At 26.7% G+C, this 13,727-nt stretch overlaps 1 protein-coding gene across 4 annotated transcripts; it reads right to left on the bottom strand.

The window, feature by feature from the left end:
• Window positions 1-3,438: 3,438 nt before the first annotated feature.
• Window positions 3,439-11,289, bottom strand: LOC107169139 (thiamine transporter 1-like). 4 transcript variants are annotated; one of them, XM_089226580.1, is made up of 11 exons: window positions 10,588-10,643; window positions 10,170-10,219; window positions 9,820-9,947; window positions 9,323-9,493; window positions 9,039-9,255; window positions 8,244-8,387; window positions 7,975-8,114; window positions 6,619-6,721; window positions 5,641-5,833; window positions 3,907-4,048; window positions 3,439-3,816 (listed from the first exon to the last, which is right to left on the bottom strand). In XM_089226580.1, exons 3-11 carry the CDS (start codon window positions 9,943-9,945, stop codon window positions 3,724-3,726), a joined length of 1,329 nt encoding a protein of 442 aa, XP_089082706.1. In that variant the 5' UTR covers window positions 9,946-9,947; window positions 10,170-10,219; window positions 10,588-10,643; the 3' UTR covers window positions 3,439-3,723. The 4 variants fall into 4 exon arrangements, with proteins under 4 accessions (XP_089082706.1, XP_089082705.1, XP_089082703.1 ...); XM_089226579.1 differs by lacking the exons at window positions 10,170-10,219; window positions 10,588-10,643 and adding an exon at window positions 10,660-11,289; XM_089226577.1 differs by lacking the exons at window positions 10,170-10,219; window positions 10,588-10,643 and adding an exon at window positions 10,736-11,289.
• Between the last annotated feature and the right edge of the window lie 2,438 nt (window positions 11,290-13,727).

The raw sequence follows: 13,727 nt of genomic DNA, 5'->3' as shown, positions 1-13,727 counted from the left end.
TTCTATATTATATATAAAGATGAAAAGTTTGTAAATCTATTCTGCACCTATATTGGTGGGTAATCAATTTTTAATAATTTTCCCTTCAAAATTGATATAAGTAGTTATATAGCTTCTTGAACTATAGTTTATAGATATTTGAATACACTTTTAGCTTACAAGCAGTAAACGTATGCCTACAAGAAATCTTCTAGAAAATATTTCTTACCAACTACCAAAACATTTCAGTGGGCGTCACCGGTTTCCGCCAAAAAATCTTCAGATGCAACGAGAGACGCAATATAAGGAAGGTACATCAGAACATCATGGTCAATAAATAATAGGTAGTGGCGTTCATAATAATACCTTATGCCTTATATTATATCTATGTTTAGTGTATAAAGTTTAGAATGTTTAGATCATATGTTACTGAGGGTGTTACCGGTTTCCGCCAATTATAAATTAAAGGATTTTAAAGTTTGAGAACCCCTTAAAGTATGTGTTTGATGATATTCTTTATTCTTTTACCAATTAAAAAAATAACCAAGACAAAACATAATTAAAAATATAATACCTATAATTAAACATTATTATATAACTACTGAAAATCGAACAAATTGCAGTACTCAATCAGATTAGATATTCTCAACGTAGATAAAGACGAGGGTACAAACTTACTATAATATAAAATCTTTGTCCGTGACAATATCGCAACCGTGTTTTTTCCCGATAACTATAATATATAAATAATTGTATTACAATTACAATACCTAGCTATAATTTCGGCACCGGTGACCGCGATGTCGACACGTAGTTACTGGGCTGAATCTCGTTACGGCAATTTATTATTTATTAAAATTATTAGTAATTATTAGTATTGAGTAGGTATAGTATACAACATTTTTTTTTTTAAATCGACTCATTTTGTTAATAATAATAATATAAATATATAACATAATATGTTTTGTCTTGATTATTTTTTTAATTGGTAAAAGAATATTATTAAATACTTACTTTAAGGAGTTCTCAAACTTTAAAATCTTATAATTTATAATTGGCAGAAAACGGAATGACGTTTTTTTTAATTTGGCGGAAAACGGAAAGCTCATTTTTGGCGGAAACCGGTAACACCTTCAGTAAAATATGATCTAAACATTCTAAACTTTATACACTAAACATAGATATAATATAAGGTATAACGTATTATTATGAACGCCAATATCTACCTATTATTTATTGACCATGATGTTATACCTACCTTATATTGCGTCTCTCGTCGCATCTGAAGATTAAAATTTATTAAATCGTTCTCTGTAGTAAACCGAGTAAATTTTGTAGGTTAAAAATCTGACTATGATGAAGGTTAGCAATACCATGATAAGTAAAATGTCCCCTAAAATATTGTTCATTAATGGCTGTTGCATTTTTTCCAAAACTACCTTTTTAAAACACTCTTCAGGATCTTTTTATTGTCTAGTACCTAATTTGGTAATTTGGAATATCCTTAGTACAGATTAGTCCAGTTTTCATTTAATATTTCCGATGGCACCACAATATCCGTATCTAGGTACTTTTATGGATTTTATGAATGAATCGGCTGTGTGTTTTATTTCATTTCTTAAGTTTTTATTAATCTCGCTGTCAAAATGTGTAATGTTGTAACTTTATGAAATATGGTATTTTACATTTTGTTTTTCATCTTTATTTTCTGGTTATGCACATATAATAATCTTTAATTTCGTGTTTTGGAAAATGGATTTAATTATAGTTGAGATAATATTCCATTTTTTTTTACGCGTTCAGTACCATTTTTTAGTACCTAGCGCTAACGTAATTATTTTTATTTCTCTTTACAAAATTGTTTTGCATCAGTTAATGTGCTAAAAATGTTTGCGTAAGATGATATACCGCTATCATGAAATCTATTTTTCAAGATTAGGTATAAAATCCATTGGACATTATTTTTTAGGGTAGACTATTTCGGCTATTTTTTTCTTCGTCTATTAATCTGTCTACGTTGTAGAAATTATAAAATTATTTCTTAATTGTAATGTTATCCCCTCTGAAATAGTGAGACATTTACTGACACAATGACCTATTGCGATATCATTAGATAGTGAAAAATTATTTGTTGTTTAATCGGTGTAATTGCATAAGATATTAAATTTATCACTATTGCTGAGTAGGATTTTTGAAATTCGTTTAGTACCTACCTATAGGCTCTGCAGTCGCTCAGACTGTTAATATTTAAAATATTTGTTATTTCATTTTGTAATTTTTGAAGGCGGTTGATGGTTGTATAGAAAAAAATCCTAATAATAAATAACTACTAATCTTAATACGGCGTATGCCGTGTAGACGTACGATGAGAAAAATTTTATTCTCGCTGAATGAATTTTAGACTCATGGCTGTTCTGTAACATTAGTTAGTAGTTACTATTTACTAATACAGTTAGGTTAAAAATATTGTTTTTGCTTTTTATACTATTATTATTATTTTTGTTAAGAATAAAGGCTTCGACATCAGTGGTCATTAGCCTGTAAAATGTAACATTGGTTAAATTATGAGTAGTATAGTAACTTAGAAGTATTTATACAAGCGAGTATTTACAACAGTAAAAAGTTATTAGGTATTGTAAATAAGTTGTATAGTTTAGTGGAATAGAAAAAATTTTAAATCGCATCGGTATTGGTCTCTCAAAGTGCTTTATCGATATTGGTGGGGTGATTTAAAATGCTTCGTTCATCATTGTATTTGACACAGTGGCAATGGAGTACCTACTAGAGTGTGAGATGTTCAATTGTCAGTGGAAGGTCACATCGCTGGCAAGTTAGTGTTGTTCATCATGGTTGAAAAGATAAAAATGTGTGAGATACCTATATGTACCTAAGACAGAATATAGCTCTTGTAGTGACCAAATCTATTTACGGACTGTGTTGTGTTGGTTGGTAGGTCGCCGTTTCTGGATAGTTTTTTTTAGTATTTTTTTTCAATTTTTTGTCCTACTGGGATTGCCACTGTTATATGGAGAAGATTCAGATTATTATTCTTGATAGATTTTTGTATGGGAGTGAACTTATAGCAGTTGATAAATTCGTTAAAATTTAATTAGGTATGAAACTGTTTAAAAAAATAACCACCATTGCCTATTGGTAAAAATATATTATTTTAGTATGTATTTTGTAATTTTAACTTTAGTAAACAATTTTATGGTTAAATTAAATTACGAATTTAAAATAGCTTTGTTATGAATCTACTAGATTATTTCGATAGAAAATCGGACGTTGTTTGTTGTAAAAAATGTTCGTTATTAATAATTTAAGGTTGTACGTTTGTTTATGTAAAGGCTACGTTTCTTTATAAGTATAGAGTAGGTAGGGAACAGTTTAGACTGCACTACAATAATAATAAAATTATGTTTATCTACAGAACGTAACTTACAAGGAAATTACCAAAGCTTTAACGTGATCGTTTTTATTACATAGAAATACTAAAATAGTAAAATAATACATAATAATTAACAATAATTTCACCTTTAAACATTCTAGATATCACAGGTAAAGGGAACGCAATTCAGATGTTAATTAATTGGTTACCGATTGGATACAGTATAATCGAATGACTACTCAAATAAGACAGAATATTTTTAGGTCGGAAACCAACTAACAATACAACAAACAATAATTGCAGTAATACAGTGTTATAGGTAGATATGTATGTTTAAAATAATTTATAAACATCAATCAGTATATATTTTTTTCTTTTTCACCATCGAAAAAGTGTATGATCAAAAACACGGTTCCGACGACACTGTACAAACCACCAATGAACAAAAACTAAAACAAAATAATAATTACATATTAAGTACAACATTTTAAGTACAAAATTTTAAGTTAAATGAATATATAATATTGTTTTTTACTTACTCGTCCAGGGACAGTAATTTCTAAAAAATTAAATTGAACAAAGAAAAATGTCATAATAGCAGACATAATTAATGAACTTAATAAATTAAACCCTATTACAAGGGAATAACATTGACTTTTTAGATGATTTGCCATTTCAGACCTAAATACAAAAATAATACAAATTAAACAAAATTAATTATCAGTTATAATATTTTTATCAGACAATATAGTATCTTCAATCAAGACACTTTTTTTAATCAAAATGACTAAAAACATGTATATTTTTTATTAGGGATGGGCCGATATCACTTTTAACCGATAACCGATAAACCGATATGTTATGCAGATTTAAATCCGATAACCGATGTATTCAAAACTTTGAATTTCTATCCAAAAGCATGAACCAATATTATAAAATACCCGATAAGTACTAAGTAGTAACTAGTAATACTGTAATACTGTAACCAATATTATATATTAATATATTATAATATAATGATTAAATTAAATAATTAATAACTATTAAATAATAATTAATTATTTAATTATATTATACAATTAATATTTAATACAAATAGAGTTAACACAGTTGTACATAAATAATAAATATTAATTATATTATTAAATAACAAAGTTAAAATTTAAAATGAACACTTTTCTTTCTTGTTAGTTGATAATAAATTATAACTTATTAATTTAAGTTATACATATTTTATAAGTTTTAACTAAAGTCTATAAGTATAATTTTAACTTTTTAATAAAACAAATAAAAATTATAATAAAAAACAAATCACATAATATTTAAAAAATAATAATTTTTCCTTTTTTTTAGTTATTAAACATTCCTTGTTTAAGTCTTTTTATAACAATTAAAGTGTTGAATTTTAATACAATAAAATATTTAATCTATGTATGATAAATTGTTTTTTTTTTCATATCGGATTTTAAAAAAAACCGATATTGCCAATATCGGCTGATAATTGATATCGGTTTGTATATCCGCCCAGTCCTATTTTTTATATTTTAAATTTTTCATTAAAATTTAAACTTAAAAATAGTATTGAATTTATCAACAATAAAAATATACACGATACACCCTTGGTATAGGATCGGATTACTTGAGTAATCAAATTGCCAGGCAATGGCTACTCTATGTCAGAATAAAGTTATTCAATTAACAATGATGTTGTATACAAAGAAATATAAAAGTTATCAAACCATAAACAATAAATATTTAAAAGGACAAAACACATACATTTGTTGTCTCCATCTTACAAGTGCATAATATAACAAATTTATGCTCAGCAGATCTTGTTTAGCTTGGTTAGTTTAAAACATGAAGTGAATAGACCTATTATGAAACTTGATGGTAAGAACATGATCTTTGTTTGTAAGTAGGTTTTTTATAATAATTCAATTTGAATGTGAATTATATTAAGCATTTTTAATTAAAAATATATTATAGATGTAAAACATAAAAAATTGAACTATTGTAAGAAATCCACATATTAATGCGCTTGTTGATTCACTTAAACTAACAAAGTTAAATGTGATTTGCTGAGTGTTAATTTGGTATGTTATGCACTTATAAAAAGGAGATAACAAATGTCCATGTTACGTTCTCTTAAGCGCCTTAATGGAAGACTAGTTCACCATGAACTACAAATGGCATACCTAGTTGATTTAAACTATTACTAGTATTACTATACTATTTATTGAATAATTTTAAAAGTAATTGAATTGTATACTAACAGAGTTATCACTAATATTGCTTCACTAACTAGACCATATAATATGTATGACAAATATATTAATTGTATATGCTTATAAAAGTAACAAGACATCATTAAAATACCCATCAAAATAGAACAAAATGATGTAAATATATCACCATAATAATTCCAATCCAATTTCACTTTACCAATAAGATAAGCACCAAATGCACCTACAACATAAATGCATAAATAAATAACAGTTAGTAAAATATTTAATGTAACATGTGTCATGTTTGTTTTATATAAACTTAAATATGTATGATAGTTTCATCAAATACTATATTACATAATATTGTATACTTCAATTTTGAAATATATCATACCTACTTAATTTTTTTTAAAGGTGTATCAATTGTTGGTCATTTTTAGACTACACATTAATTGTATAAGCCATTTCGCACACTTGCAGTGTGTTGACTGTTGTCACTATATAAAATATATTTATAATAAATTGATACCTAGTTGTCAAATTATTTTAAAATGTGATAAGTTAATGTATTTGATTTTATTATAAAGCTATTAGTCAGCAAAATATAAGTTACCGCGCAAAAGAGTTCATGCATTGTTATAATTCTGTATTAAAATGTATTTTAATACATAAATGAATTAACCACTCTAATTTTTTTCTGCTAATATTTCATTTTTATTTTTTATTAACTGATTAAATGTTTCTTTTAAATGCAGAAACATTTTAGGAATGGACCAATAATACTGAAAGAAATTATCTTTAAACGTTTAAACCAAAAGAGTTTTATGGAATTTTTATTACAAACTGGTGCAATAAATATATTTTAAACTGAAGACAAAAAAACACACACACACGTTAACCTGTGAAATCAATCAAATATTCAAATGAATGATAAAAAATATGTCAAAGCTCAATAATGTAGGATCTACATACTAATGAACATACCTACATTGTATGTAATTGATACTTAAATTTTAAAATACTAACCGCACAATGTGACCATTGACTCAGCAAATCCATTTGATAAGATATCATTATTACCATGTTTATTAACAACATAGGAGTACAGTACATTCATATTATTTAAAATCTATAAAATTGAAAATATAAAAATATCATTACATACTAATTGCTAAAATACAGTGTTTTCTTACATATTATTATGAATCTCTGTTTTCAAAATAATGACAAGAAAGATATCTTGATTATAGAAGATAAAAATTAATATATACATAAAAATAATTTTAGCTCTAAAACGATTAAAAATTCTTAAATTATGTTTTATTTGATATCTTTATGTATGCTGTATAGTATAGTAATAATGTTAAGTATAACTAGTGTAAGATATAGGTATGCATAATATTTATTGTAACTTTTATATAATTTTATTTCGGTTGAACTAAGGATTGTCAATGGTACCATTGTGTCATAGCCAATATCAGGTGTTTTTAATGTTGATTGTCCATGCCTTTGACCATATAAGCTAATAGACGGGCCTTATCATATGCTTGTATAGGCACAATTATGTAGCCATCATGTTTAATGATATGACGTCACGTTTGGGCAAAACAATTTCAAGTTATAATTAATTTGTTTATTTAGTGTTCACTTGGTCACAGGCTCACAGCGTTTGCCGTTTGGAACACATTTTTTACTGTCGTATTGTATGTCTTGAGTCTGTCCCTTGTCGTCAAAAATTATTTTTCACATTCTAGCTTTCATAGTTTCAAACTGCTTTCTTTGAAACTTGAAAGTATTGTGTTTTTGAAATGTTTGATAAATGATTATGATTTTATTATAATGATAGTTAAAGTATGAATGTTGAAAAGCTTAGTTTTTGGTTGCATTATTTTACTTTTGATATTTATATGATACACCTCACTAAGACTATGACTATGACTTGACAAATGGAAGTTTGTATCAGAAGACCATTTTTAAGTAGAACAAATAATATTAAGAATTCTTGAAGACACTAGTATTCAAGTGTATTTAAAAATTTAAAAAATCAGAATTTAAATACCTATATGCATAATTTAATCATAAAAATAGGGTGAGCATGCTCATAAAAAATCACCCAGTATAATGTGCTAGCATCAGCCTGATATTGGTTAAATATATTTTTTTGAATCAATATAAATAATGACAAATAGATTTACAATGCATTATATGTTATACCAGATATCTTGTTAAATTAAATAATTCCTAAATGTGTTTGTATTACTTTTTAAATAAATATAATCACATTAAGTTAATAAATGTGCCATTAATATTGCATAAATAATTTTTATATCATACATAACCCTATTAAATGTAATTTTATTTTTTAAATATTTTAATAGGTACCTGAACATATGCTGCCATTCCAAATATATACCAAATAGATTTTTTTAATATAATTTTATTTGAGAGTGAAGTCTTAAAATCCAACCAGATTTGTTTCAAAACAACTACTATCTTGTATTCATTATCAATCCTGATATTACCTAAACATAAAAAATGTAAAAATAACAGTAATAGAATCCAAACAAGGCATTAGTGTTTGGTTATTGCCTATAATTTATTAAACAATGTGTCTACAAATTGTACTATTTATATTCTTTATGATTACCTACAATGTTTTATTTCGTGAATACCAGATGTAATATTTTCACTGTTTTTGAGAAGCATGGTCTTTTCATCTGGAAAATTTGTCTTCAAAGAATTCTTTGGTTTAATAGGAGGAAATAAAAAAGCCCAAATCGTAGCCAAGAACATAGCTGAAAAAAATAAATTGTTTTAGATAATTAATATAGACTAATATTCTAGTAGGTGCATAAAAACTAATTATGAATAATATGTCTATGAAACTTAATAACAATTTTGTAATTTAAAATTGTAATAACATAATTATAATGGAAAAATTTAAAATTTAATGACTTGGATTTCAAACTTGGAATTCAATATGCATATTGGTTATAATCTATAAGTTATTCAAAATTAGGTATTAAATAGAAATATAATGTTAAGATTTATTCAAAAATTATTTTCAAATTTAATGGTGACATAGAATGAAAGCGAAGTCTCTCTTCTCTTTAGAAAATATGTATACACCTACCCATTCTAGTTATATCCTAATGAAAAATAAATTTAAATATTCAGATACTTACACACATTTATTTTTACATTTTGCTTCCCTTCTAATGTTTTACCCAATGTATGCACTTCATATTATTACCATAGAATTTGTACAACAAATTAAGTGTAAATTTGATATTGTCTATTATTCAAGTAACTGCCATTTAAGAATAAGAAACCACAGATATATACTAATTAGTATTAGTATATATCTGTGTAGGAAACTGAGTAAGATTTTGTAAGTGATATTTAAAAAAAAAGGAATTAAATAAATAATATTATTAAATACTAACCAAATGCATTACAGTAAGGCAGTGATGTGTAGCTTCCTCCACTTGAGCTGACTATGATTTGCCCAGAAACATCTCCAAAGAATTTTCCTAGCTCCAAACCAACAGCTGCAATGCTAGCAGACTTTTGAAAATGTTTTTTGTCTTCAATACAGGCAAATAAATAACATGATGCTACAGTTGTGGTACAGTATGCTGAACCATAGAAAAACATAGACACCTGGAATTAGTATATAAATACTATAGCAATATTATCGTAGATATATGTTTGCAATATTAGCACTAACCTTTAATCGTACTAAGCTTGGTGAACCCACCATGAGAATATAAGTGATACATGAGCAAAATGTTAAGATTATGACCACAGTCTTGTATAGAAGGTAGTCTGAAACGATTAACATTATAAACGTTGCTATTAGAGCAGAGTATGATCTAATAGACTCCATCGAGTTAGCGACCTGTAACATAACAAATTCAGTTTATACAAACTCCCAGCCTTGAGTCCAAGCTTCAGGGGCAGACCAAGACGGAGGGTTGGGAGGTCAGTTGACCCGCAGTTTTTTCTTCAATAAAATGTGGCCCCTCAAAATGACAAACTACATAACATTTTTTTTTATTTAAAAAAAAAAGTGTACTGTAATCAATAATAGAGTAATATAAAATAGGTTATAACATAGACTCGAGAATTTTTATATAAAAATATAGTTATAGGTACACTTATAAATACTTTTATATTGGTAGAAACATTTTAAAACCAAAGTTAAAAATAATACTATTAATGTACCTCCGAGAGAGAAATCTTTCCATTTGGCCCAGTGAGATAAGCTGTTAAATATGGTTCTAGTGGACGTATTTCTACCAGAAACATAAAAATGGCCACCACATATGTAATTTTTTTCCAACTTTCCATTGCTGTAAAACAAGCGTACAAACATTATATTAAGCTAATAATTAATTAGTTTACATTGCATAGCTATAAACTTCATAAATATTATACAATAATATGTGAATCTATCATCAATTCTAAAATGTAGTTGAGCACCCTATAATATTTGTAAAATTGAGACTTACTAAACTATAGTAAAATTATATACTATTCTACTGAACTTTTGTACATTATTTGAAGTTTAGTACCTTTCCTAAAGTCGTTTCTTCACCATAAGTACTCGTAAAATTTGAAATGACTAAAAATAAAAACTATAAGTATAATTAAGTCCTAAAATAGAAGGTATTTTTTATAAAAAAATTATAATTGGTGAATGATCCGAATCATATTCACTCAGTGGCACCGAAGTCCTAAAAATCTAGTGGGGCGAAAAATATTTCAAGAGGCCCAACATCTTAATATCAGAAAAAATGGCATACCGTATAGAGGAAAATGGTCAATATGAAGCGGCTCTATCTTAAATTTTCAAAATATGTCGGGCCATGGCCCCACCTTAACATAGGGTTCAGCGCCACTGTATTCACTGATATAAAACTAATTTATGGATATTAAACAAATGTTTAATCGACAAAATTAATATAATTTATTTTAAAACAAAACACATACCTATTATGCTACTTAAAATTGTGTGCATCTATGACCTATGTATTGTTTATTTTAAGTATTTTAAGTACCTACCTACTAATTAGTATCCCAATTGATAAATTAGCATTATGTTAAATTAGGTTTTCAATTACTACTATATAGTACATACCTATACATTTAGATAGTAGGTAGGTAGTAGCCAGTGGTGGTAGTAGTAGAAGTAAAAGTATATGAAATATAATATTATTATTATATAACAATAACATGAAAATTACATAAGAGTATTCATGTTCCTATAATCATGTTACACAATATTACTACAGTTAAGCCGGTCCCACACGACTCGTGTACTCGGCGAATAATCATCAATCGTAATGCTTTACGACTTTACGAGTCGTGTAGGAGATGTTTAATCGTCAAGTATGACAATTATTTTTATTCGCCAAGTCGCTCGGCGTTTCCCATCGGTTGTCGGTAAATGTGACACGACTACACGAGTCAAAGGAATTATAAAAAATCGCGTGTCGATATTTAGGTAATCGGCGAATATAAGAAACGTGTAGGAGCAACATAATCGTCAAGTCGAAATACGAGGCGATACACACGCGATACGCGATTACTATTCTCGCCGAGTAGTGAGTACACGAATCACGAATCATGTGGACCGGCTTTAGTATTTTTCAATTTTTCACGAATCATAATAAATACAAAACCTAAGGTATTCTTATCATTATTTTTGATATCATAAGTTACAATCTTAAATCGAAGTAACAATTACCAAGGTTTATAGATATCTACAAGGGTATCCGGACATTTTCCCCCCGGCTGTTTTCGGCGTAGTAGGACATTTTCCCCCCGTATTTTTTTCTATTATTTACCTTCGAATATAAAATTATTATCTTTAACACATATTTTTTAGCTTTTGTTCATAAATTTTTTTTTTATTTTTGTAAAAACCGTACGTTAACTAAAAAGTCTCTAATCTTAATTTCAATAAAAAAATAATGAATAATATTTAAAACAAGTTAAGTAAAAATATAATTTTAAATAAAAGTAAAATAGTAGTATACTAATATTGAATTAGATGGTTAACATTGAAATCTAAAATTGTGTCCAAACCCAAATATTAAATTATTAAATATTCAAACGGGTACAGTTTTTACAAAAAAAAAGAATAAATATGAAAAAAGACTAAAAAATATGTGTTTAGGGATAACCAATGAATCAGAAATAAAGAATTTTTTACAAACTGTATCATTTTTATGTCGACATTTTTAGTTATTAATTATATTTTGTTTATACAATCTTTTTTTATTTTTAAGTCGGATTTTTAGTTACTAATTATATATTGTTTATACAATCTTTTTTTATTTTTATGTCGGATTTTTTGGCCAGTTGTATTGTACTATATTATATTATTTAGACAATCTATTTAAAATTATATTTTTACTTAACTTGTTTTAAATATTATTCATTATTTTTTTATTGAAATTAAGATTAGAGACTTTTTAGTTAACGTACAGTTTTTACAAAAATAAAAAAAAAATATATGAACAAAAGCTAAAAAATATGTGTTAAAGATAATAATTTTATATCCGAAGGTAAATAATAGAAAAAAATACGGGGGGAAAATGTCCGCATCCAAAAATTTTTCGGGGGAAAATGTCCTACTACGCCGAAAACAGCCGGGGGGGAAATGTCCGGGGGGAAAATGTCCGCCATTCATCTACAAGACCTGAACGTCCTGAACCCACAACCACAAACTAAGATCTATATCGCATTCGTATATTCGTTGGATTTATCCATTGCGATATCACCTGAGAATATCCTCACGGGACATTTTGACCATACATAAATATAATATATAATTCATACCAAGACGTGTATATTACGACGTATAATATATAATGCCTTCATGTTGTACTTAGCTCATGATATTAAACAGGTAGGTATGTAGGTATGCTAAACTATGTATCTACTGATGCTTGGGGCTACGTCATGTAAGAACAGTACGTCCCCCATGTGGTGATGCACAACAAAAAAGAAAAGAAGTACCTACTGCTAAGATTTTTCTATACGTAAGTATGACATTCGTCCCTCTGACTTCTGAGGCGCGTCAAAAAACTCTAACACTAAAACCAAATTCTATTCTACGTTTCCAATAAATCCCTCCAGCCTCATCTCTGATTTAAAAATATTCAGTCACGAAAATAGCTAATCTACTCAACTCTCAACCAACACAATAACAGGCAATCCTCAAAAGAGATTAAAAATACAATGATGTTGTGGCTTCTTCGTTCGAATATATAGGTAATACATTAGCAAGTACAAAAATGAATATATAAAAAAAATGCAGACGCATTAGTTAGCTAAAACTATTTAGTATTTATTAATTATTAATAAAGTTAGAGGTCTATTCATTCTGTGTTACCTTCTTATATATACTAGTAATTAGTATACTATTATATCAAATAAGTAAGTTAATTTTTCAATATTACTATAACAGATTACTTAGTGAAAAATTGTTTTAAACAAAAAAAATAGCTATACTAACTAGCAAAAGATCATTATTGTCCATTGTTTGTAAAGGGATTCTCATCTGAGTTGTATAATTATTTATTTTACCTACCTGTTTTGTAAAACAAATATATATTGTAATATGTAGCCAACAAGCATATTAAAATAAATTATAGGTACTCAGTGATATTATTCTATTATATATTATACATATAGTATAATTAAGATTAAAAATTAGATAAGTTTAAACTTTAATTAAATTTCAAATTCCAAGGGAATGTTACAACATTAATTTACTAAAGATGTTAAAATGGAATAAAATTTGTCATTAACTATTTTATCACCATTTGAATTTCTTATTAATTTATTTTTTTATTAAATAATAGTACAACCATTCTCAATAGAAAATACAATTTTACTAAAAAATATAGTAATTAAGTTACCCTTACCAAAGGCAACATACTTTATATGTTATTTATATTATATATGCTTAATATGCTTATACCTTCTTAAATTAATAAAACTAACAATGGTATACTTAAACAAACAATTTTTTCTAATATATTATATTATCATATATTACAAAATAAAAAGTATGTATATATTACATGGTACATATGGTTACATTTATATATTTTTGTTTA

Source organism: Diuraphis noxia, unplaced genomic scaffold (genome assembly GCF_037042655.1).
Source record: "Diuraphis noxia isolate RWA-SAM2 unplaced genomic scaffold, SU_Dnox_SAM2 contig0004, whole genome shotgun sequence".
NCBI lineage: Eukaryota > Metazoa > Arthropoda > Insecta > Hemiptera > Aphididae > Diuraphis > Diuraphis noxia.
Note: the sequence above shows the minus strand (reverse complement) of the source record. Positions and strands in the feature narration are given on the sequence as shown.

Excerpts from the sequence above, each read along its gene's own strand:
- LOC107169139 (XM_089226577.1), bottom strand. The coding sequence starts at position 10,832 with ATGTTATTGTTATATAATAATAATATTATATTTCATATACTTTTACTT. Across the intron at positions 9,494-9,819 it reads GAAAGATTTCTCTCTCGGAG|GTCGCTAACTCGATGGAGTC; the intron begins GTACATTAATAG and ends GTTATGTTACAG. Across the intron at positions 4,049-5,640 it reads GCAATATTAGTGATAACTCT|GTCTGAAATGGCAAATCATC; the intron begins GTTAGTATACAA and ends TTTTGTATTTAG.